This window comes from Entelurus aequoreus, linkage group LG08 (genome assembly GCF_033978785.1).
Source record: "Entelurus aequoreus isolate RoL-2023_Sb linkage group LG08, RoL_Eaeq_v1.1, whole genome shotgun sequence".
Lineage (NCBI taxonomy): Eukaryota > Metazoa > Chordata > Actinopteri > Syngnathiformes > Syngnathidae > Entelurus > Entelurus aequoreus.
In genome coordinates this window covers 81599047-81626437 of record NC_084738.1, presented here as the reverse complement: position 1 = coordinate 81626437, position 27391 = coordinate 81599047, and the positions used below count along the sequence as shown (strand labels likewise).

Genomic DNA, 27391 nt, shown 5'->3' with positions numbered 1-27391 from the left:
TGCGGATGTTTACGCTCCGCGTGCGCGTCCAAAGAGAGCGAGAGAGAGACACTGAGGGAACAAAGGGAGAGCGGGTACGCGGACATGTTTTATAACACAGACGTTGGATTTTTGATCCGAATGAAAGCGTAAAAGGAGCATTTTGGCACATGGAAGTGTACTACTAAGAAAAGTGCGATTATTGAGGAATACGGAGAGATAAGCGGCGGTTGACGAGGGGACGAGTGGTGTTTTCTCCGCGGGGCCCCTGAACGCAGCATCGCGCTGCCGCGGGTTTCACGTGAACGCGCTCGGCTTGTAAACAAGAAGAAGAAGAAGAAGGAGATAAAGAAGCAACGGTCAGCCAGCAGGTGATCCCGGCGGTCTGGTGTCATGACAACCGGGCTCGATGTGTCGCCCTCACCCGGACGTGCCGTCGCCTATGCCCCGCTTTGTGCCGAGTCGTCGTCGTCGTTAATGGAGGGGAGACATTAAGCTCCGCGCGATAGCAGAGCCTTTGTTCGGCCGCTTAATAGCGTTAGCGTTAGCCGCTAGCCCCCGGCTGTTATCCCCCCCCCCCTTCCCCGGACGACGCTCGCTTGTTTTCGGGGGTCTTTCACCGACAATGTCCTTCGCCATGGAGGACAACCTGGAGTCCGGCTGGGTGTCCGTCCGGCCCAAAGTGTTCGACGACAAGGAGCGACACAAGTATGTTTTCATCGTGGCCTGGAACGACGTGGAGGGCAAGTTCGCCATAACCTGCCACAACCGGACGGTGCAGAAGCGGACTACGTTCCTGGACCCGCTGCTCGACTGGAGCCCCGCGGCGGGAGTCCAGCCGAAGAAAGGGAAAAAGTCTACGGTGGCGGACATGGAGTTGGTGGACGCCGCGGAGGACGACACCGAGCCAGGCGGCCGCCGGGACTTCAGCTGGGCCGGCCTCTTTTCCTCCCAGGACCTGCGCTCGGTCCACCTCCAGCTGTGCGAGGTCAACTCGGACCTGGAGCCCTGCCTGCCGCCCTTCCCGGAGGAGCCGTCCGGCGTCTGGTCCGTCCTCTTCGGCGCCAACGCGTCCCCGCCGCGGGAGACGGAGGCGCTCTGCCACCGGCTGCAGGTGTACCTGGGCCAGGCGCTCGACACCTGCGGCTGGAAGATCTTCTCGCAGGTGCTCTTCTCTGACAGCGACGACACGGAGGAGTACTACGAGAGCCTCAGCGAGCTGCGGAGGAAAGGCTACGAGGACGCGCTGGAGAGAGCCAAGCGGCGCATGCAGGAGGTGAGACGCCATCTTTGGTTTTGAGGAACGTCAACATTGGCGAGTGACGCTTGTTTGCTCCTGCAACGCAGTGGGAAGCTTTGGGATGAAACAATTGCAGAAGAAAAATGCTGCAAATATCAAAAACAAATGCATGGGAGAAACGCTTCAAGTTGACAGAACAAAGGGGAAGCTAGATAATCATCTATGAAGACATGAGCCGGATGCTCAGAAGTGAAGATGAGAGAAAAAGTCATGATTATTAGATTAAAAAGTCATGATTGTGAGATAAAGTCGAAAGTATACGATAAGAAAGTCGCATTTATAAGATTAAAAAATCATGATTATTAGATTAAAAAGTCATGATTATGAGATAAAAGTCGAAAGGACAAAGATAAAGTCGAATTTACAAGATTAAAAAATCATGATTATTAGATTTAAAAAATCATGATTATTAGATTAAAAAGTCATGATTGTGAGATAAAGTCGAAAGTATACGATAAGAAAGTCGCATTTATAAGATAAAAAAAATCATGATTATTAGATTAAAAAGTCATGATTATGAGATAAAAGTCGAAAGGACAAAGATAAAGTCGAATTTACAAGATTAAAAAATCATGATTATTAGATTAAAAAATCATGATTATTAGATTAAAAAGTCATGATTGTGAGATAAAGTCGAAAGTATAAGATAAGAAAGTCGGATTTATCAAATTAAAAAGTCATGATTATTAGATTAAAAAGTCATAATTGTGAGAAAGTCGCATTTATAAGATTAAAAACATCATGATTATTAGATTAAAAAGTCATGATTGTGAGATAAAGTCGAAAGTATAAGATAAGAAAGTCGCATTTATAAGATAAGAAAGTCGCATTTATAAAATTAAAAAGTCATTATTATTAGATTAAAAAGTCATGATTGTGAGATAGGGACGGCGTGGCGAAGTTGGTAGAGTGGCCGTGTCAGCAATCGGAGTGTTGCTGGTTACTGGGGTTCAATCCCCACCTTCTACCATCCTAGTCACGTCCGTTGTGTCCTTGGGCAAGACACTTCACCCTTGCTCCTGATGGCTGCTGGTTAGCGCCTTGCATGGCAGCTCCCGCCATCAGTGTGTGAATGTGTGTGTGAATGGGTGAATGTGGAAATACTGTCAAAGCGCTTTGAGTACCTTGAAGGTAGAAAAGCGCTATACAAGTATAACCCATTTATTTATTTATAGTCGAAAGTATAAGATAAGAAAGTCGCATTTATAAGATTAAAAAATCATGATTATTAGATTAAAAAGTCATGATTGTGAGATAAAGTCAAAAGTATAAGATAAGAAAGTTGCATTTATAAGATTAAAAAATCAAGATTATTAGATTAAAAAGTCCTAATTAAGAGATAAAGTCGAAAGTATAAGATAAAGTTGAATTTATAAGATTAAAAAGTCATGATTATTAGATTAAAAAGTCATGATTATGAGATAAAGTCGAAAGTATAAGATAAGAAAGTCACATTTATAAAAAAAACAAACACACACAAATGCATGGGACAAACGCTTCAGGTTGACAGAACAAAGGGAAGCTAGATAATCATCTATAAAGACATGAGCCGGATGCTCAGAAGTAAAGATGAAAGAAAAAGTTGTGATTTTTAGATTAAAAATTAATAAAAATGAGAAAGTCGAAAGTATAAGATAAGAAAGTCGCATTTATAAAAAACAAACAGACACAAATGCATGGGAGAAACGCTTCAAATTGACAGAACAAAGGGGAAGCTAAAGTAAAGTAAAGATGAGAGAAAAAGTCATGATTGTGAGATAAAGTCGAAAGCATAAGATAAAGTCGCATTTATAAGATTAAAAAATTGTGATTATTAGATTAAAAAGTCATGATTATGAGATAAAATCGAAAGTATAAGATAAGAAAGTCGCATTTATGAAAAAGAAACACACACAAATGCATGGGAGAAACGCTTCAAGTTGAAAGAACAAAGGGGAAGCTAGATAATCATCTATAAAGACATGAGCCGGATGCTCAGAAGTATAGATGAGAGAAAAAGTTGTGATTAGTAGATTAAAAAGTCATAAATATAAGATAAAGTCGAAAGTATAAGATAAGAAAGTCGCATTTGTAAAAAACAAACACACACAAATGCATAGGAGAAACGCTTCAAGTTGACAGAACAAAGGGGAAGCTAAAGTAAAGATGAGAGAAAAAGTCATGATTATTAGATTAAAAAGTCATGATTGTGAGATAAAGTTGAAAGTTTAAGATAAAGTCGAATTTCTAAGATTAAAAAGTCATGATTATTAGATTAAAAGGCCATGATTGTGAGATAAAGTCGAAAGTATAAGATAAGAAAGTCGCATTTATAACATTAAAAAGTCATGATTATTGGATTAAAAAGTCATGATTGTGAGATAAAGTCGCATTTACATAATTAAAAAGTCATGATTATTAGATTAAAAGGCCATGATTGTGAGATAAAGTCGAAAGAATAAGATAAGAAAGTTGCATTTATAACATTAAAAACTCATGATTATTGGATTTAAAAAGTCATGATTGTGAGATAAAGTCGCATTTATAAAATTAAAAAGTCATGATTATTAGATTAAAAAGTCATGCTTGTGAGATATAGTCGCATTTATAAAATTAAAAAATCATGATTATTAGATTAAAAAGTCACGATTGTGAGATAAAGTCGAAAGTATAAGATAAGAAAGTCGCATTTATAAGATTAAAAAGTCATGATTATGAGATAAAGTCGAAAGTATAAGATAAGAAAGTCGCATTTATAAAAAACAAACAAAAACAAATGCATGGGAGAAACGCTTCAAGTTGACAGAACAAAGGGAAACTAGATAATCATCTATAAAGACATGAGCCGGATGCTTAGAAGTAAAGATGAGAGAAAAAGTCGTGATTATTAGATTAAAAAGTCATGATTGTGAGATAAATTTCAAAGTATAAGATAAAGTCGAATTTATAAGATTAAAGAGTCATAATATAGATTAAAAAGTCATGATTGTGAGATCAAGTCAAAAGTATGAGAGAAGAAATTTAAAATTATACAATGAAAAGTCATGATTATGAGAAAAAAAAGTGATGATTATGAGATAAGAAAGTCAAAAATATCCCATCCATCCATTTTCTACCGCTTGTCCCTTTTGAGGTCGTAGGGGGTGCTGGAGCCTATCTCAGCTTCATTCGGGCGGAAGGCGGGGTACACCCTGGACAAGTGGCCACCTCATCACAGGGCCAACACAGATAGACAGACAACATTCACACTCACATTCACACACTAGGGACCATTTAGTGTTGCCAATCAACTAGGGGTGTAACGGTACACCAAAATTTCGGTTCGGTACGTACCTCGGTTTAGAGGTCACGGTTCAGTCAATTTTCGGTACAGTAAGAAAACAACAAAATATAAATTTTTTGGTTATTTATTTACCAAATTTGTAAACAATGGCTTTATCATTTTAACATTGGGAGCACTATAATAATTCTGCCCACGTTAGTCAACATTAAACTGCCTCAAGTTGTTGCTCAGATTAAATAAAATGACAAAACTTTTCTTCTACATATAAAAAGTGCAACATTAAACAGTTTCAAGTCAACTCATCATGCTTAATTTATTACAGCATTTGGGAAGCCTGTAGTTGATTTTTATCATGTAAATGTTATATTTTTATCAACATGTGATAGCAGGGACCCTGCCATTCAAAACTAGGCTGCTCCATTACTAATGATTAATATAACTATAGCTGAAAAAATAGTGCAATAGCAATAGGAGAGACTATTCATCCCTGAACACCATGGAGTTCATGTAGGCTTTATGATGCAGTTACATTATTATATCAACTATCAGAGACAGAAACTCTTCATTTAACATAATGTCCTTTTTTGCTGCTTCAACACAGCTCAATCAACACAGAAAACGGTAAAGTGATATAACAGACAGGCAGGGCTTTGCTGTCCGTAACACACACACACCGCTAAATGAGCTAACGTTACGCTAAAAGCTAATTAGCCTTCACCTCAAGCCAGGACTGCGAGCGAGCTGAAGCTGCCGTTTATGTTTCTAGAAGGTCAACGGGCTCATAGTGATGTTACTAGTAGTTTACTAGGAGGTGTTTAGTATCATTTGGGGAGAGTCCGCTGCCTGATGATTACCTGCTAAACACGAAGCACTGACTACATGCGCTCTGAATACGCACTGCTGATTGGCTGTTACCGCTCTGAATACTCACTGCTGATTGGCAGTTACCGCTCTGTGTTGTAACCAATCAGATGGTTGTGTGGGTGGGCCAATGCTGGGTGCTGTTTAGGAGACAGAGGCAGAACAAAGTGGAGCAGCTTGTTAAGACTTTAGCTTAGGCGGCTACTTAATATGTTTGTGTGGAAACTCGTTCGGTACACCTCCGAACCGAAACCCCCGTACCGAAACGGTTCAATACAAATACACGTACCGTTACACCCCTAATAAAGACATGAGCCGGATGCTCAGAAGTAAAGATGAGAGAAAAAGTCGTGATTATTAGATTAAAAAGTCATAATTATGAGATAAAGTCGAAAGTATAAGATAAAGTCGAATTTATAAGATTAAAACATCATGATTATTAGATTTAAAAAATCATGATTATTAGATTAAAAAGTCATGATTGCGAGATGAAGTCGAAAGTATGAGATAAGAAAGTCGCATTTATAAAAAACAAACACACACAAATGCATGGGAGAAACGTTTCAAGTTGACAGAATAAAGGGAAGCTAGATAATCATCTATGAAGACATGAGCCGGATGCTCAGAAGTAAAGATGAGAGAAAAAGTTGTGAATATTAGATTAAAAAGTCATAATTACGAGATAAAGTCGAAAGTATAAGATCAAGTCGAATTTATACGATTAAAAAGTCATGATTATTAGATTAAAAAGTCGAAAGTATAAGATAAGAAAGTCGCATTTATAAAAAACAAATGCATGGGAGAAACGCTTCAAGTTGACAGAATAAAGGGAAGCTAGATAATCATCTATAAAGACGTGAGCCGGATGCTCAAAAGTGAAGATGAGAGAAAAAGTCATGATAATTAGATTAAAAAGTCATGATTGTGAGATAAAGTCATAAGTATGATATAAGAAAGTCGAAATTATAAGATGAAAAGTCATGATTATGAGATAAGAAAGTCAAAATTATCCCATCCATCCATTTTCTACCGCTTGTCCCTTTTGGGGTCGCGGGGGGTGCTGGAGCCTATCTCAGCTTCATTCGGGCGGAAGGCAGGGTACATCCTGGACAAGTGGCCACCTCATCACAGGGTCAACACAGATAGACAGACAACATTCACACACCAGGGCTAATTTAGTGTTGCCAATCAACCTGTAGTCGAAATTATGAGAAGTCAAAATTGAGATAAGTCATATATGAGATAAAAAGTCATAATTATGAGATAAGAAGGTCGAAATCATGAGACGAAAAGTCATGTTTATAAAAGAAGAAATCATAATTAGAGAAAAAGTCATGCTTATGAGATAAGAAAGTCAACATGATGAGTCAAAGTTGAGATGTAAAGTCATTTATGACTTGTGAAAAGTTATAATTGTGAGATGAGTCAGAGTCATGAGATAAGAAAGTTGAAATTATGAGATGATGAAGTCATGAGACGAAAAGTCAAGTTTATAAAAGAAAAAAATCATGATTATTAGAAAAAGAGTAATGCCTATGAAATGAGAGTCAAAATTGAGATAAAAGTCATATATGAGATAAAAAGTCATAATTATGAGATAAGAAAGTCGAATTTATGAGATAAGAAAGTTGAAATTATAAGATGAAAAGTCATGATTATGAGAGAAAAAGTCATGATTATGAGATAAGAAAGTCGTAATTATGAGAAGTCGAAATTGACATAAAAGTCAGAATCATGAGATAAGGAAGTCGAAATCATGAGACGAAAAGTCATGTTTACAAAAGAAGAAATCATAATTATTAGAGAAAAAGTCATGCTTGTGAAATAAGAAAGTCAACATGATGTGTCAAAATTGAGGTAAAAAGTCAAAATTGAGATATAAAGTCATTTATGACTTGTAAAAAGTTTTAATTGTGAGATAAGAAAGTTGAAATTATGAGATGTTGAAATCGATTATTAGAAAAAAAGTAATGCCTATTAAATGAGAAAGTCAAAATTTAGATAAAAGTCATATATGAGATAAAAAGTCATAATTATGAGATAACAGTCAGAATCATGAGATAAGAAAGTCAAAATTATTAGATGAAAAGTCATGATTATGAGTTAAGAAAGTTGAAATTATGAGAAGTCGAAATTGGGATAAAAAGTCATAACTAGGAGATAAAAGTCGGAATCATGAGATAAGAAAGTCGAAATCATGAGACGAAGTCATGTTTACAAAAGAAAAAATCATGATTATTATAGAAAATGTAATTCTCATGAAATAAGAAAGTGTAAATGTTAAGTCAAAATTGAGATAAAAAGTCAAAATTGAGATAAAAAGTCATAATTATGAGATACAAGTCAGAATCCTGAGATAAAAGTCAGAATCCTGAGATTAAAAAAAAGGCAAAATCATGAGACGAAAAGTCATGTTTATAAAAGAAAAAATCATGATTATTAGAGGAAATGTAATTCTTATGAAATAAGAAAGTCTAAATAATAAGTCAAAATTGAGATAAAATAAAAAATTTAGATAAAGTAAAAATTTAGATAAAAGGTAAAAAAATTTAGATAAAAAGTCATGATTATGAGATAAAAGTCAGAATCATGAGATAAGAAAGTTGAAATTATGAGACGAAAAGTCATGTTTATAAAAGAAGAAATCATGATTATTAGAGAAAGTCATGCTTATGAAATAAGACAGTCAAAATTGAGATAAAAAAAGTCATATATGAGATAAAAAGTCAAAATTGAGATGAAAAGTCAAAATTGAGATAAAAAGTAATGTATATGAGATAACAAGTCATGTATATGAGTTAGATGAAATGATAAGATAGTCCTAGTTATCTCATATTTTTGCCTTTTTAATCTGATAATGATGACTATTTAATTTATCTGATAATGATGACTATTTAAGAAGAGATCAAAGTGAAAGTAGAAGCTGCTGACAAGAGCGAGTAAAAGTCGCTACGCAAGTTTGACAACTATTTCTTTCTTATCTTCTTCTTCTTACCAGCAGACTATTTATTATTTTACTATTTGCCTTTTCTTCTACTTCTTGTGTGTTGGAAAGTGCAACCATCTAAAAAAGTACAACAGTAAAAAAAAAAAAAAAATTTCTTGTCAGCGTACGAAAGTTCCTGTTTGACGTAAAGTACTCACTACGTACCACTCATTAGTTTAGTGTTGTTAGTTAACCCCGATCATATTCTGTCATGACAACAACATGACACTCCACTTTTTAGTCAATATAATGAGTATTTGTGACAAATGTAGACATTTCTAAAAAGAAGGTATGTTGTGTTAAAGAAGCCAGCACCAGACGCTGGTGTTGTTTAGTCAAAGAGCCAACTCATACCAGGTTTTCCAGTCCTGAGAACAAAAGGTTCGTAGCGTCCCGTTACGGACACACCAGCGGTTACACCCCCGTTACACACAAAGACCATTTTGTGGAAGAGCTCCTCCTTTGTTGTTACGTAAACACCCTGCACCGTGTAAACACCCTCCACCGTGTAGAGGCAGCAGTTACTTTCACAAAGAAGAGGAAGACACTCAGTCAACAAAGAAGACAACAAAGGATTTAGGAGTAGTCTTTGTCCCGTAGTTCTTATACACCAAGTAGTCTTTGTCCCGTAGCTCTTATACACCAAGTAGTCTTTGTCCCGTAGTTCTTATACACCAAGTAGTCTTTGTCCCGTAGCTCTTATACACCAAGTAGTCTTTGTCCCGTAGCTCTTATACACCAAGTAGTCTTTGTCCCGTAGCTCTTATACACCAAGTAGTCTTTGTCCCGTAGCTCTTATACACCAAGTAGTCTTTGTCCCGTAGCTCTTATACACCAAGTAGTCTTTGTCCCGTAGCTCTTATACACCAAGTAGTCTTTGTCCCGTAGCTCTTATACACCAAGCAGTCTTTGTCCCGTAGCTCTTATACACCAAGTAGTCTTTGTCCCGTAGTTCTTATACACCAAGTAGTCTTTGTCCCGTAGCTCTTATACACCAAGTAGTCTTTGTCCCGTAGCTCTTATACACCAAGTAGTCTTTGTCCCGTAGCTCTTATACACCAAGTAGTCTTTGTCCCGTAGCTCTTATACACCAAGTAGTCTTTGTCCCGTAGCTCTTATACACCAAGTAGTCTTTGTCCCGTAGCTCTTATACACCAAGTAGTCTTTGTCACGTAGCTCTTATACACCAAGTAGTCTTTGTCCCGTAGCTCTTATACACCAAGTAGTCTTTGTTCCGTAGCTCTTATACACAAAGTAGTCTTTGTCCCGTAGCTCTTATACACCAAGTAGTCTTTGTCCTGTAGCTCTTATACACCGAGTAGTCTTTGTCCCGTAGCTCTTGTACACCAAGTAGTCTTTGTCCCGTAGCTCTTATACACCAAGTAGTCTTTGTCCCGTAGCTCTTATACACCAAGTAGTCTTTGTTCCGTAGCTCTTATACACCAAGTAGTCTTTGTCCCGTAGTTCTTATACACCAAGTAGTCTTTGTCCCTTAGCTCTTATACACCAAGTAGTCTTTGTCACGTAGCTCTTATACACCAAGTAGTCTTTGTCCCGTAGCTCTTATACACCAAGTAGTCTTTGTCCCGTAGCTCTTATACACCAAGTAGTCTTTGTCCCGTAGCTCTTATACACCAAGTAGTCTTTGTCCCGTAGCTCTTATACACCAAGTAGTCTTTGTCCCGTAGCTCTTATACACCAAGTAGTCTTTGTCCCGTAGCTCTTATACACCAAGTAGTCTTTGTCCCGTAGCTCTTATACACCAAGTAGTCTTTGTCCCGTAGCTCTTATACACCAAGTAGTCTTTGTCCCGTAGCTCTTATACACCAAGTAGTCTTTGTCCCGTAGCTCTTATACACCAAGTAGTCTTTGTCCCGTAGTTCTTATACACCAAGTAGTCTTTGTCCCGTAGCTCTTATACACCAAGTAGTCTTTGTCCCGTAGCTCTTATACACCAAGTAGTCTTTGTCCCGTAGCTCTTATACACCAAGTAGTCTTTGTTCCGTAGCTCTTATACACCAAGTAGTCTTTGTCCCGTAGCTCTTATACACCAAATAGTCTTTGTCCCGTAGCTCTTATACACCAAGTAGTCTTTGTCCCGTAGCTCTTATACACCAAGTAGTCTATGTCACGTAGCTCTTATACACCAAGTAGTCTTTGTCCCGTAGCTCTTATACACCAAGTAGTCTTTGTCCCGTAGCTCTTATACACCAAGTAGTCTTTGTCCCGTAGCTCTTATACACCAAGTAGTCTTTGTCACGTAGCTCTTATACACCAAGTAGTCTTTGTCCCGTAGCTCTTATACACCAAGTAGTCTTTGTTCCGTAGCTCTTATACACAAAGTAGTCTTTGTCCCGTAGCTCTTATACACCAAGTAGTCTTTGTCCTGTAGCTCTTATACACCGAGTAGTCTTTGTCCCGTAGCTCTTATACACCAAGTAGTCTTTGTCCCGTAGCTCTTATACACCAAGTAGTCTTTGTCCCGTAGCTCTTATACACCAAGTAGTCTTTGTTCCGTAGCTCTTATACACCAAGTAGTCTTTGTCCCGTAGTTCTTATACACCAAGTAGTCTTTGTCCCTTAGCTCTTATACACCAAGTAGTCTTTGTCACGTAGCTCTTATACACCAAGTAGTCTTTGTCCCGTAGCTCTTATACACCAAGTAGTCTTTGTCCCGTAGCTCTTATACACCAAGTAGTCTTTGTCCCGTAGCTCTTATACACCAAGTAGTCTTTGTCCCGTAGCTCTTATACACCAAGTAGTCTTTGTCCCGTAGCTCTTATACACCAAGTAGTCTTTGTCCCGTAGCTCTTATACACCAAGTAGTCTTTGTCCCGTAGCTCTTATACACCAAGTAGTCTTTGTCCCGTAGCTCTTATACACCAAGTAGTCTTTGTCCCGTAGCTCTTATACACCAAGTAGTCTTTGTCCCGTAGCTCTTATACACCAAGTAGTCTTTGTCCCGTAGTTCTTATACACCAAGTAGTCTTTGTCCCGTAGCTCTTATACACCAAGTAGTCTTTGTCCCGTAGCTCTTATACACCAAGTAGTCTTTGTCCCGTAGCTCTTATACACCAAGTAGTCTTTGTTCCGTAGCTCTTATACACCAAGTAGTCTTTGTCCCGTAGCTCTTATACACCAAATAGTCTTTGTCCCGTAGCTCTTATACACCAAGTAGTCTTTGTCCCGTAGCTCTTATACACCAAGTAGTCTATGTCACGTAGCTCTTATACACCAAGTAGTCTTTGTCCCGTAGCTCTTATACACCAAGTAGTCTTTGTCACGTAGCTCTTATACATCAAGTAGTCTTTGTCCCGTAGCTCTTATACACCAAGTAGTCTTTGTCACGTAGCTCTTATACACCAAGTAGTCTTTGTCACGTAGCTCTTATACACCAAGTAGTCTTTGTCCCGTAGCTCTTATACACCAAGTAGTCTTTGTCACGTAGCTCTTATACACCAAGTAGTCTTTGTCCCGTAGCTCTTATACACCAAGTAGTCTTTGTCCCGTAGCTCTTATACACCAAGTAGTCTTTGTCCCGTAGCTCTTATACACCAAATGTTGATACATTTGTAGCTTGCCAGGCAGGTGCTACTAACTACTTGCAGACTAGTTGCCAGCTAGTGATTGGCGGACTAGTTGCCAGCTAGGGATTTGCAGAATAGTTGCCAGCTAGGGATTTGCGGACTAGTTGCCAGCTAGTGATTTGCGGACTAGTTGCCAGCTAGGGATTTGCGGACTAGTTGCCAGCTAGTGATTTGCGGACTAGTTGCCAGCTAGTGATTTGCGGAATAGTTTCCATCTAGTGATTTGCGGTATAGTTGCCAGCTAGTGATTTACGGACTAGTTGCCAGCTAGTGATTTGCGGACTAGTTGCCAGCTAGTGATTTGCGGACTAGTTGCCAGCTAGTGATTTGCGAACTAGTTGCCAGCTAGTGATTTGCGGAATAGTTTCCAGCTAATGATTTGCGGAATAGTTTCCAGCTAGTGATTTGCGGACTAGTTTCCAGCTAGTGATTTGCGGACTAGTTGCCAGCTAGTGATTTGCGAACTAGTTGCCAGCTAGTGATTTGCGGACTAGTTGCCAGCTAGTGATTTGCGGACTAGTTGCCAGCTAGTGATTTGCGAACTAGTTGCCAGCTAGTGATTTGCGGAATAGTTTCCAGCTAATGATTTGCGGACTAGTTTCCAGCTAGTGATTTGCGGACTAGTTGCCAGCTAGTGATTTGCGGAATAGTTTCCAGCTAGTGATTTGCGGACTAGTTGCCAGCTAGTGATTTGCGGACTAGTTGCCAGCTAGTGATTTGCGGACTAGTTGCCAGCTAGCGATTTGCGGACTAGTTGCCAGCTAGCGATTTGCAGACTAGTTGCCAGCTAGAGATTTGCGAAATAGTTGCCAGCTAGTGATATGCGGACTAGTTGCCAGCTAGTGATTTGCGGACTAGTTGCCAGCTAGTGATTTGCGGACTAGTTGCCAGCTAGTGATTTGCGGACTAGTTGCCAGCTAAAGATTTGAGAAGTAGTTGCCAGCTAGCGATTAGTGCTGTAGTTTCCAGCTAGCTAGTTGCCAGCTAGTGATTTGCGGACTAGTGCCAGCTAGCGATTAAAGCTCTAGTTGCCAGCAAAAAAATAGCGCTCTTGTGGCCAGCTGGCAAGTAGTGGACTAGTTGTCAGCTAGCGATTAGTGCTGTAGGTGCCAGCTGGGGATTAATGCTCTAGATGCCAGCTAGCTTTTTGTGGACTAGTTGCCAGCCAGCGATTAAAGCTTTAGTTGCCAGTTAGCGATTAGCGCTATAGTTGCTAGCCAGTGATTAGCGCTTGAGTTGTCAGCCAGCGATTAAAGCTTTAGTTTCCAGCTAGCGATTAGCGCTCTATTTGCTAGTTAGCGGTTGGCACTCTAGTTGCCAGCTAGCGATTAGCACTTTAGTTGCCAGATAGTGGTTAGCATTCTAGTGGCCAGCTAGAGATTAGGGCTTTAGTTGCCAGCTAGCAATTAGCGCAGTAGTTTCCAGCTAGCGATTAACATGCCAGTTGCCACTGAGTGATTAACGCGCTAGTTGCTAGCTAGCTATTAGCGGCATGACTGCTATTATTTGACTATCTCAGTATTGCAAGTCGTGAGCAGTTTAACAGGAAACAGCATTTTTAAGAAGAAGTACAAGTCGGGGGTTTGTGGTCCTTCACCTGGAACACGTTGAAGAGCTCGCCATAAAGTCAACCATCTCCGTACCTTTGAGTTGACCCTACCAGCTTTGTGCCAAAAAGTTAGTCCATGGTGAGGATCTCATGAGGGTGAGCTGGAGCCTTGAAATCAGCAGTTAGCACTTTCCAATTGTTCCAAAATCCCCCGGTGTGACCCACCATCTGTTGCTACACTTCCGCACGCCGCTCGGTCACATGACCCCCGGGCCGGCATTGCCAGAGACAGAACACAACAATCGGGCGGGTGAATTACAGCGGCGGCGCCACAGCTGTTGACGAAGGCGTTGATGGGTGACACCCAAGGGGCAGCGCTCCCAAAACCTTTTCCTGGACAGAGTTGACTCAGTTCCTCCAGCTGAATGACTCTTACCATAATATGTTACGTTAACATACCAGGCACGTTCTCAGTTGCTTATTTATGCCTCATATAACGTACACTTATTCAGCCTGTTGTTCACTATTCTTTACTTATTTGAAATTGCCTTTCAAATGTCTATTCTTGGTGTCGCTTTTATCAAATACATTTCCCCAAAAAATGCGACTTATACTCCAGTGCGACTTATATGTTTTTTTTCCTTCTTTATTATGCATTTTCGGCAGGTGCGACTTATACTCCGAAAAATACGGTATACATATACATATAATACATTAACAATATATTTTTTTACATAAGCGGCAAAAAAAATAGTTACATTTCACTTTAAAAATTGGCAGATAAGTCACCAGAATTTTACAGTAAAAGCAGCGTTTTTTGTTGTTTTTTACATAATATAAAAAAATGGACTAAACGGGAAGGGAGAAACAATAGCACTGTTTTAGCGGTAAAATAGCGGTATAGGAGCTGCCAGGTTGTTGGTTTTTACCGTAAAATCTTGTTGTTTTAATGTTTTTTATGTTTGTTTTTTAATGTTTTAGTGCCTTACCGTATATGGAAAAAAAACAGTATCAAAATTAATTTTACAGTAAAAAAAAAAATTTTAAGCTGTCAGTTTTCTTTTCTTTTTTTTTTTCTTTTTAGTGTCTTACTGTATATATATAATAATAATAATAATAATAATAATACCTGGGATTTATATAGCGCTTTTCTAAGTACCCAAAGTCGCTTTACATGTAGAACCCATCATTCATTCACACCTGGTGGTGGTAAGCTACTTTCATAGCCACAGCTGCCCTGGTGTAGACTGACGGAATAAATATATATGGAAAAAAACAGTACCAAAGTTGATTTTACGGTAAAAAAAAACCTCAAGTCTGCGGAATTTATGCTGTCAGTTTTATTTTATCGTAAAATCTTGTTGTTTTAATGTTTTTTTGTTTGTTTGTTTTTTAATGTTTTAGTGTCTTACTGTATATGGAAAAAAAACAGTACCAAAGTTGAATTTACGGTAAAAAAAAAACTAAAGTCTGCGAAATTTAAGATGTCAAATTTTTTTTTTCCGTAAAATCTTGTTTATGGAAAAAAACAGTACCATAATTGATTTTACGGTAAAAAAAAAACTAAAGTCGGCGTAATTTATGCTGTCAGTTTTATTTTATCGTAAAATCTTGTTGTTTTAAAGTTTTTTATGTTTGTTTTTTAATGTTTCAGTGTCTTACCGTATATGGAAAAAAAACAGTATCAAAATTAATTATACAGTAAAAAAAATAAAAAATTTAAGCTGTCAGTTTTCTTTTCTTTTTTTTCTTTTCTTTTTAGTGTCTTGCTGTATATGGAAAAAAACGGTACCAAAGTTGATTTTACGGTAAAAAAAACTCAAGTCAGCGGAATTTATGCTGTCAGTTTTATTTTACCGTAAAATCTTGTTGTTTTAATGTTTTTTTGTTTGTTTGTTTTTTTTATGTTTTAGTGTCTTACTGTATATGGAAAAAAAACAGTACCAAAGTTGAATTTACGGTAAAAAAAACCCCAAAAAACTAAAGTCTGCGAAATTTAAGCTGTCAATTTCTTTTTACCGTAAAATCTTGTTTATGGAAAAAAACAGTACCAAAGTTCATTTTATGGTAAAGAAAAAAAAAACTAAAGTCGGCGTAATTTATGCTGTCAGTTTTATTTTATCGTAAAATCTTGTTGTTTTAATGTTTTTTATGTTTGTTTTTTAATGTTTCAGTGTCTTACCGTATATGGAAAAAAAAACAGTATCAAAATTAATTTTTTTTAAGGGGATGGCGTGGCGAAGTTGGTAGAGTTGCTGTGCCAGCAATCGGAGGGTTGCTGGTTACTGGGGTTCAATCCCCACCTTCTACCATCCTAGTCATGTCCGTTGTATCCTTGGGCAAGACACTTCACCCTTGCTCCTGATGGCTGCTGGTAGCGCCTTGCATGGCAGCTCCCTCCATCAGTGTGTGAATGTGTGTGTGAATGGGTGAATGTGGAAATACTGTCAAAGCGCTTTGAGTACCTTGAAGGTAGAAAAGCGCTATACAAGTATAACCATTTATCATTTATCATTTATTACAGTAAAAAAATAAAAAATTTAAGCTGTCAGTTTTCTTTTCTTTTCTTTTCTTTTTAGTGTCTTACTGTATATGGAAAAAAACAGTACCAAAGTTGATTTTACGGTAAAAAAACAAAACAACTAAAGTCGGCGTAATTTATGCTGTCAGTTTTATTTTATCGTAAAATCTTGTTTTAATGTTTTTTTGTTTGTTTGTTTTTTAATGTTTTAGTGTCTTACTGTATATGGAAAAAAACAGTACCAAAGTTGATTTTACGGTTAAAAAAACAACTAAAATCGGCCGAATTTAAGCTGTCAGGTTTTTTTTTTACCGTAAAATAGTGTTGTTTATGGAAAAAAACAGTACCAAAGTTGATTTTACGGTTTAAAAGAAAAAACTAAAGTCGGCAGATTCATGCTGTCAGTGTTTTTTTTTTTGTTTTTTTTTAATGTTTTAGTGTCTTACTGTATATAGAAAAAAAACACTACCAAAGTTGATTTTACGGTAAAAAACAAAACAAAACTCAGTCAACGGAATTTAAGCTATCAGTTTTTTTTAGCGTAAAATCTTGTTTTAATGTTTTTTTGTTTGTTTGTTTTTTAATGTTTTAGTGTCTTACTGTATATGGAAAAAAAACAGTACCAAAGTTGATTTTACGTTAAAAACAACAACTCAGTTAACAGAATTTAAGCTGTCAGTTTTTTTTAATCGTAAAATCTTGCTGTTTTAATGTTTTTTTTTGTTTTTTTTTTAATGTTTTAGTGTCTTACCGTATATGGAAAAAAAACAGTACCAAAGTTGATTTTACGGTAAAAAAAAACAAAAAACTAAAGTCGGCGGAATTTAAGCTGTCAATTTTATTTTATCGTAAAATCTTGTTGTATTAATGTTTTTTTGTTTTTGTTTTTTAATGTTTTAGTGTCTTACCGTATATGGAAAAAAATGCTGTCAGTTTTTTTTTTTTAAAGAAAAATAAATAAGAAAATATATTAATATAAGCATTTTTATTTCAAATGTAACCTCCCTCTGATTATAATCTCTCAGCTGTCAAGGCAGAAAGGAAATTCCAACACAAGCATGGAAAACAATGTAATAAAAAATACAATGAAAAATAAAATAAAATAATTAAAAAACATTAAACTGCATTTATTAATAATATAGAATTTAACACATAAAAATGCTCTTAATTAATAATATATAAATAATAATACAAATAGAATAAAAAATATTGTAATCAATGTAAACAAACTTGTAAAATCACATTAAACACTTAACAATAAGCTCTAAAAAATAAGCAATATGTAAGAAATGTTTAATAAAATAGTGTGAAAATGTCAACATAGAGGAACCTGAGAAGAAGTATTTTCTGCAGGTTCAGTGCCAGGAAGTTGCACCTGTCCTCTAAAGGGTGAGCACGGCTAAGATGGTGTGGTATTAGCGGTCTCTGTGGGTCTTGCATCATTTACTGACCACATTGGTCTGACTACGGTCAGATCCAAAAACTGTCCAGGTGACTTTTCCTCCTTGATCCACAATTTTGACTTTCTCTTCTCACTCCATGCGAAGAATCAACATAGTTTGGTAAAAAAAAAACGTTGCCTTTCTTCTCCAGCGACGTGACAAAGCCGATGCTGTGTTATTAAGTTACAGGCTTCAGGGATCAGAGGTGGTTTCCAGACCTAGCCCGTCTTGTTTTACGTGCTTTTATACAGGAAGCTTGTTGTTGTTCTCTCCCTTGAAGTAAGACTGGTGTGAGTAAATCCCCAGGAAGACGTTAGGACAAGTTCCTCTCTGTTAAACCGGTCAAACGCTGCACCTTTTTATTTCCTGCACGCACTTTCATTGTCACTAAAGAGGCGCGCCACCGATCCATATTTGATCCAGTTTCAATTCTGATCAAGAACCACGATCAAAGTGACCCTGACTTGTCCCAGAGTCCAGGTCAAATCCCACTTTGTCAAACTTGGACTTGGTTAAATATTGACAGCAGCTCGATCAAACCAAATAGTAATGGCATGAGATTGTAACCTTGTGCCTTTGAGCATGGTTTTGTTAACCTTTTTGTTGGGATTGAAGATGTTGTCCAAGTCCTTGGCCTTGGCCTTTCTCCCACAACCCAGGAAAGATATTTCAAAAATCTTGGTTACTATTATAGTTTGAAGTTAAAAGTATGGTTAAAAACAGGATTGATAACTGCTCACTAGCTTGAATGTCAACATGAAAACAAGAGACATTAACGTCTTTCCCCATTAAAAGAAAAATTACAAAGCCCAATAAAACTTTATAAACACACCACTACTGTCTGGGGGATACCATCCACTGAGTGATTAGCGCGCTAGTTGCCAGCTAGCGATTAGTGTTCTAGTTGCCAGCTAGTGATTATCGCTCTAGTTGCAGGTTAGCGATTATCGCTCTAGTTGCCAGCTAGCGATGAGCATTCAAATGGCAAGCTAGCGATTATCACTCTAGTTGCCAGCTAACGAAATATCGCTATAGTTGCCAGTCAGCGATTATCGCTTTTGTTGCCATAGTTGCGGGTTAGCGATTAGCACTCTAGTTGCCAGTTTAGCGATTAGCGTTCTAGTTGCCAGCTAACGAATATCGCTCTAGTTGCCATAGTTGCGGGTTAGCGATTAGCGCTCTAGTTGCCAGCTAGCGATTAGCGTTGTAGTTGCCAGCTAGAGATTAGCATTCACATGGCAAGCTAGCAATCATCACTCTAGTTGCCAGTCAGCCATTATGGCTCTAGTGGCCAGCTAACGATTATCGCTCTAGTTGCCATAGTTGCGAGTTAGCGATTAGCGCTCTAGTTGCCAGCTAGCGATTAGTGCTCTAGTTGCCAGCCAGAGATTACCATTCAAATGGCAAGCTAGCAATTATCACTCTAGTTGCCAGTCAGCCATTATGGCTCTAGTGGCCAGCTAACGATTATCGCTCTAGTTTCCATAGTTGCGGGTTAGCGATCAGCACGCTAGTTGCCAGCTAGCGATTAGTGTTTTAGTTTCCAGCTAGTGATTATCGCTCTAGTTGCAGGTTAGCGATTATCGCTCTAGTTGCCAGCTAGCGATGAGCATTCAAATGGTAAGCTAGCGATTATCACTCTAGTTGCCAGCTAACGAAATATCGCTATAGTTGCCAGTCAGCGATTATTGCTTTTGTTGCCATAGTTGCGGGTTAGCGATTAGCACTCTAGTTGCCAGTTTAGCGATTAGCGTTCTAGTTGCCAGCTAACGAATATCGCTCTAGTTGCCATAGTTGCGGGTTAGCGATTAGCGCTCTAGTTGCCAGCTAGCGATTAGCATTGTAGTTGCCAGCTAGAGACTAGCATTCACATGGCAAGCTAGCAATCATCACTCTAGTTGCCAGTCAGCCATTATGGCTCTAGTGGCCAGCTAACGATTATCGCTCTAGTTGCCATAGTTGCGAGTTAGCGATTAGCGCTCTAGTTGCCAGCTAGCGATTAGTGCTCTAGTTGCCAGCCAGAGATTACCATTCAAATGGCAAGCTAGCAATTATCACTCTAGTTGCCAGTCAGCCATTATGGCTGTACTGGACAGCTAACGATTATCGCTCTAGTTTCCATAGTTGCGGGTTAGCGATTAGCACTCTAGTTGCCAGCTAGCGATTAGTGTTTTAGTTGCCAGCTAGTGATTATCGCTCTAGTTGCAGGTTAGCGATTATCGCTCTAGTTGCCAGCTAGCGATGAGCATTCAAATGGCAAGCTAGCGATTATCACTCTAGTTGCCAGCTAACGAAATATCGCTATAGTTGCCAGTCAGCGATTATCGCTTTTGTTGCCATAGTTGCGGGTTAGCGATTAGCACTCTAGTTGCCAGTTTAGCGATTAGCGTTCTAGTTGCCAGCTAACGAATATCGCTCTAGTTGCCATAGTTGCGGGTTAGCGATTAGCGCTCTAGTTGCCAGCTAGCGATTAGCGTTGTAGTTGCCAGCTAGAGACTAGCATTCACATGGCAAGCTAGCAATCATCACTCTAGTTGCCAGTCAGCCATTATGGCTCTTATGGCCAGCTAACGATTATCGCTCTAGTTGCCATAGTTGCGGGTTAGCGATTAGCGCTCTAGTTGCCAGCTAGCGATTAGCACTCTAGTTGCCAGCTAGAGATTACCATTCAAATGGCAAGCTAGCAATTATCACTCTAGTTGCCAGTCAGCCATTATGGCTCTAGTTGCCAGGTAACGATTATCGCTCTAGTTTCCATAGTTGCGGGTTAGCGATTAGCACTCCAGTTGCCAGCTAGCGATTAGCGTTCTAGTTGCCAGCTAGAGATTACCATTCAAATGGCAAGCTAGCATTTATCACTCTAGTTGCCAGTCAGCCATTATGGCTCTAGTTGCCAGCTAACGATTATCGCTCTAGTTTCCATAGTTGCGGGTTAGCGATTAGCACTCTAGTTGCCAGCTAGCGATTAGTGTTTTAGTTGCCAGCTAGTGATTATCGCTCTAGTTGCAGGTTAGCGATTATCGCTCTAGTTGCCAGCTAGCGATGAGCATTCAAATGGCAAGCTAGCGATTATCACTCTAGTTGCCAGCTAACGAAATATCGCTATAGTTGCCAGTCAGCGATTATCGCTTTTGTTGCCATAGTTGTGGGTTAGCGATTAGCACTCTAGTTGCCAGTTTAGCGATTAGCGTTCTAGTTGCCAGCTAACGAATATCGCTCTAGTTGCCATAGTTGCGGGTTAGCGATTAGCGCTCTAGTTGCCAGCTTGCGGTTAGCGTTGTAGTTGCCAGCTAGAGATTAGCATTCACATGGCAAGCTAGCAATCATCACTCTAGTTGCCAGTCAGCCATTATGGCTCTAGTGGCCAGCTAACGATTATCGCTCTAGTTGCCATAGTTGCGAGTTAGCGATTAGCGCTCTAGTTGCCAGCTAGCGATTAGTGCTCTAGTTGCCAGCCAGAGATTACCATTCAAATGGCAAGCTAGCAATTATCACTCTAGTTGCCAGTCAGCCATTATGGCTCTAGTGGCCAGCTAACGATTATCGCTCTAGTTTCCATAGTTGCGGGTTAGCGATTAGCACTCTAGTTGCCAGCTAGCGATTAGTGTTTTAGTTGCCAGCTAGTGATTATCGCTCTAGTTGCAGGTTAGCGATTATCGCTCTAGTTGCCAGCTAGCGATGAGCATTCAAATGGCAAGCTAGCGATTATCACTCTAGTTGCCAGCTAACGAAATATCGCTATAGTTGCCAGTCAGCGATTATCGCTTTTGTTGCCATAGTTGCGGGTTAGCGATTAGCACTCTAGTTGCCAGTTTAGCGATTGGCGTTCTAGTTGCCAGCTAACGAATATCGCTCTAGTTGCCATAGTTGCGGGTTAGCGATTAGCGCTCTAGTTGCCAGCTAGCGATTAGCATTGTAGTTGCCAGCTAGAGATTAGCATTCACATGGCAAGCTAGCAATCATCACTCTAGTTGCCAGTCAGCCATTATGGCTCTAGTGGCCAGCTAACGATTATCGCTCTAGTTGCCATAGTTGCGGGTTAGCGATTAGCGCTCTAGTTGCCAGCTAGCGATTAGCGCTCTAGTTGCCGGATAGAGATTAGCATTCAAATGGCAAGCTAGCAATCATCACTCTAGTTGCCAGTCAGCCATTATGGCTCTAGTGGCCAGCTAACGATTATCGCTCTAGTTGCCATAGTTGCGGGTTAGCGATTAGCGCTCTAGTTGCCAGCTAGCGATTAGCACTCTAGTTGCCAGCTAGAGATTACCATTCAAATGGCAAGCTAGCAATTATCACTCTAGTTGCCAGTCAGCCATTATGGCTCTAGTTGCCAGGTAACGATTATCGCTCTAGTTTCCATAGTTGCGGGTTAGCGATTAGCACTCCAGTTGCCAGCTAGCGATTAGCGTTCTAGTTGCCAGCTAGAGATTACCATTCAAATGGCAAGCTAGCATTTATCACTCTAGTTGCCAGTCAGCCATTATGGCTCTAGTTGCCAGCTAACGATTATCGCTCTAGTTTCCATAGTTGCGGGTTAGCGATTAGCACTCTAGTTGCCAGCTAGCGATTAGCGTTCTAGTTGCCAGCTAGAGATTAGCATTCAAATGGGGCGGTATAGCTCGGTTGGTAATGTGGCCGTGCCAGCAACTTGAGGGTTCCAGGTTCGATCCCCACTACTGCCATCCTAGTCTCTACCGTTGTGTCCTTGGGCAAGACACTTGACCCACCTGCTCCCAGTGCCACCCACACTGCTTTAAATGTAACTTAGATATTGGGTTTCACTGTGTAAAGCGCTTTGAGTCACTAGAGAAAAGCGCTATATAAATATAATTCACTTCACTTCAAATGGCAAGCTAGCAATTATCACTCTAGTTGCCAGTCAGCCATTATGGCTCTAGTTGCCAGCTAACGATTATTGCTCTAGTTGCGGGCTAGCGATGAGTGCTCCAGTTGCCAGTCAGCGATTAGCGCTCTAGTTGCCAGCTAGCGATTAGCGTTCTAGTTGCCAGCTAGAGATTAGCATTCAAATGGCAAGCGAGCAATTATCACTCTAGTTGCCAGTCAGCCATTATGGCTCTAGTTGCCAGCTAACGATTATTGCTCTAGTTGCGGGCTAGCGATGAGTGCTCCAGTTGCCAGTCAGCGATTAGCGCTCTAGTTGCCAGCTAGCAATTAGCGTTGTAGTTGCCAGCTAGAGATTAGCATTCAAATGGCAAGCGAGCAATTATCACTCTAGTTGCCAGTCAGCCATTATGGCTCTAGTTGCCAGCGAGCGATTAGCGTTGTAGTTGTTAGCTAGCGATTAGCGCGCTATTTGCCAGCTAGAAATTAGCGGCACGACTACTATTATTTGACTATCTCAGTATTGCACAATAGCGAGTTATGAGCAGTTTAATAGGAAACACCATTTTTTAAAAAGATGTACAAGTCGGGGGGTTGGGGGTCCTTCACCTGGAACACGTTGACGAGCCCGTGTTTCTTCACCACAGCTGCGGTCCTACTCACTTGTAATACATCTTTCCACCACCTGTGGCAGTAATGACAATGTCAAACAAAAGAAGCCTGGAGCCATAGAGAAATGGGTCCCATTTATATAGTCTTTGGTGTGACTCGGCCGGGGTTTGAACTCACGACCTACCCATCTCAGGGCAGACACTCTAACCACAAGGCCACTGGTTTCTGAACGTGCTCTTTGTTTAACGAGCTTTCGAACAAAACCGACGCTTGAATCCCTTAGAGGCGGTGGATGGCTGACTTGCGCTTATACAGCAGCAGCCCCCACTCCCTTCCCTCTGTTGCAAGTTTTGTTGATTCTACAAACCCCGTTTCCATATGAGTTGGGAAATTGTGTTAGATGTAAATATAAACAGAATACAATGATTTGCAAATCCTTTTCAACCCATATTCAGTTGAACGCACTACAAAGACAACATATTTGATGTTCAAACTCATAAACTTATTATTTATTTTTTTTTGCAAATAATAATTAAGTTAGAATTTCATGGCGGCAACACGTGCCAAAGTAGTTGGGAAAGGGCATGTTCACCACTGTGTTGCATGGCCTTTCCTTTTAACAACACTCAGTAAAGGTTTGGGAACTGAGGAGACACATTTTTGAAGCTTCTCAGGTGTAATTCTTTCCCATTCTTGCTTGATGTACAGCTTAAGTTGTTCAACAGTCCGGGGGTCTCCGTTGTGCTATTTTAGGCTTCATAATGCGCCACACATTTTCAATGGGAGACAGGTCTGGACTACAGGCAGGCCAGTCTAGTACCTGCACTCTTTTACTATGAAGCCACGTTGATGTAACACGTGGCTTGGCATTGTCTTGCTGAAATAAGCAGGGGCGCCCATGGTAACGTTGCTTGGATGGCAACATATGTTGCTCCAAAAGCTGTATGTACCTTTCAGCATTAATGGCGCCTTCACAGATGTGTAAGTTACCCATGTCTTGGGCACTAATACACCCCCATACCATCACACATGCTGGCTTTTACACTTTGCGCCTAGAACAATCCGGATGGTTCTTTTCCTCTTTGTTCCGGAGGCCACGACGTCCACAGTTTCCAAAAACAATTTGAAATGTGGACTCGTCAGACCACAGAACACTTTTCCACTTTGCATCAGTCCATCTTAGATGAGCTCGGGCCCAGCGAAGCTGACGGCGTTTCTGGGTGTTGTTGATAAACGGTTTTAGCTTTGCATAGTAGAGTTTTAACTTGCACTTACAGATGTAGCGACCAACTGTAGTTACTGACAGTGAGTTTCTGAAGTGTTCCTGAGCCCATGTGGTGATATCCTTTACACACTGATGTCGCTTGTTGATGCAGTACAGCCTGAGGGATGGAAGGTCACGGGCTTAGCTGCTTACGTGCAGTGATTTCTCCAGATTCTCTGAACCCTTTGATGATATTACGGAGCGTAGATGGTGAAATCCCTAAATTCCTTGCAATAGCTGGTTGAGAAAGGTTTTTCTTAAACTGTTCAACAATTTGCTCACGCATTTGTTGACAAAGTGGTGACCCTCGCCCCATCCTTGTTTGTGAATGACTGAGCATTTCATGGAATCTACTTTTATACCCAATCATGGCACCCACCTGTTCCCAATTTGCCTGTTCACCTGTGGGATGTTCCAAATAAGTGTTTGATGAGCATTCCTCAACTTTATCAGTATTTATTGCCACCTTTCCCAACTTCTTTGTCACGTGTTGCTGGCATCAAATTCTAAAGTTAATGATTACTTGCAAAAAAAAAATGTTTATCAGTTTGAACATCAAATATGTTGTCTTTGTAGTGCATTCAACTGAATATGGGTTGAAAAGGATTTGCAAATCATTGTATTCCGTTTATATTTACATCTAACACAATTTCCCAACTCATATGGAAACGGGGTTTGTATGTTAAAAAAGTACCAATGATAGTCACACACACACACTAGGTGTGGCGAAATTATTCTCTGCATTTGACCCATCACCCTTAAACACCCCCTGGGAGGTGAGGGGAGCAGTGAGCAGCAGCGGTGGCCGCGCCCGGGAATAATTTTTTGGTGATTCAACCCCCAATTCCAAGCCTTGATGCTGAGTGCCAAGCAGGGAGGTAATGGCTCCCATTTTTATAGTCTTTGGTATGACTCGGCCGGGGTTTGAACTCACGACCTACCCATCTCAGGGCGGACACTCTAACCACTGAGTAGGTGTATATTATATTTGTTGTGTATATTAGTGTCCCTGGTATGTAGTGTAAGTGCGCCACCATTGTTGTCACAACAAACACTAGCGGAAACGCTGGCGGTTGGCGGTTAGCGACGCCGTCAAATCAAGCGCCTCGGTTGAAAGTGAGTCGATGGCAGGGAAAAAAAAATGCAGGCGTGTTGGTCCGGCGAGATTCTTCAATCAGAACCCTCCGGCAGCTCCAGTTCTGGCCAAACTGGATGAGTGAGCCGCTGCAAATGTAGTGGCTGACATGTAATTACGGCGCGCACTTCCTGTGCTAAATCCAGCACGCTCTCATTTGTGCTGACACGGCACATTTTGTCACGTGCTTTCATGCTCTCTCCAACACACTACTAACGCTTGGAAGGGATCATTCATTCACATCCTGCACAGGCACTTCGGTCTCCTTTTTTGCAGGAGTTGAGAACATTCGGAGACATTCTACCGTCTTCACTCGCAGCGTGATGGAAAGCAAAGGTCAGCCAGGCTGGCAAAGTTCCAGGATTTGACATCAGCGTAAGGAGATTTCTTCCTGAGCGAGTCTTGAATTGTGATGAGGCCGAAAAAGACGCCACGGCGGACCTTTTGTTACAGCGAAGGAGAAGGCACTACCTGGACACACGCCCATGAAGGATCACTTCACACTGCTAGTTTGTGTTAAAGCTGGCGGCAAATACATGGTGTATATTCTGTTAGTTACACACACATATATATATATATATATATATATATATATATATATATATATATATATATATATATATATATATATATATATATATATTAGGGCTGCAACTAACGATTAATTTGATAATCGATTAATCTGTCGATTATTACTTCGATTAATAATCGGATAAAAGAGACAAACTACATTTCTATCCTATCCAGTATTTTATTGGGAAAAAAACAGCATACTGGCACCATACTTATTTTGATTATTGTTTCTCAGCTGTTTGTAAATGTTGCAGTTTAAAAATAAAGGTTTAGTAAAAAAATTTAAAAATTAAACAAAAATTTGTATTACAAAAAACAAAACAAAAACTCTGCGCATAGCATAGATCCAACGAATCGATGACTAAATTAATCGGCAACTATTTTATTAACCGATTTTAATCGATTTAATCGATTAGTTGTTGCAGCCCTAATATATATATATATATATATATACATATATGTGTGCGTATATATATATATATATTTATATATATATATATACATATATGTGTGCGTATATATATATATATATATTTATATATATATATATATATATATAATCAAACTAACAATATACACCTTGTACTTGCTGCTAGCTTTAGCACAAACTATATATATATATATATATATATATATATATATATATATATATATATATATATATATATATATATATATATATATATATATATATATATATATATATATATATATATATATATATATATATATATATATATATATATATATATATATATATATATATGTGTGTGTGTGTGTGTGTGTGTGTGTGTGTGTATGTGTGTGTGGGTGTGTGTGTGTGTGTGTGTATGTATGTATAGACTTACACAAACTTTATTGATTTATTGGAAATTGTTCTACACAGTAGCTCAGTTTCAAAAGATGGAAAGGGTATATATATATATATATATATATATATATATATATATATATATATATATATATATATATATATATATATATATATATATATATATATATATATATATATATATTAGGGCTGCAACTAACGATTAATTTGATAATCGATTAATCTGTCGATTATTACTTCGATTAATAATCGGATAAAAGAGACAAACTACATTTCTATCCTTTCCAGTATTTTATTGAAAAAAACAAGCATACTGGCACCATGTTCTGGACATTGGGGGTGCAGCATACAGCAATAATAACACAGAAATGTAACTCATCAGATCAGAACTGAATCAGATATTGTACACGTTTCTGTTGTGAATAATAAAGGATTCATTTTAGGCTGCCTCTGAATAATAGCATGAAATATTCCAGCACCTTCATAACGTTTAGTTATACTAAATAGGGATGGGCGATACCACACATTTAGGATTCGATACGATACCGATACTTTTTCTTGCATTTTCATCGATACCGATACCGACACCGATACCAATAATTTCTTATTGGCAATTTTTTGTCAGTCAAAAATATTATTACTATTG

At 39.2% G+C, this 27391-nt stretch overlaps 1 protein-coding gene across 1 annotated transcript in view; it reads left to right on the top strand.

Annotated features, from left to right (window-relative positions):
- Positions 1-27391, top strand: part of jmy (junction mediating and regulatory protein, p53 cofactor) — an 80910-nt gene continuing 53519 nt past the window's right edge. The window contains exon 1 of the mRNA XM_062057414.1: positions 1-1255. Within this exon, the coding sequence (XP_061913398.1) occupies positions 605-1255 (651 nt within the window). The 5' untranslated portion in view covers positions 1-604. The remainder of the gene's footprint in view (positions 1256-27391) is intronic.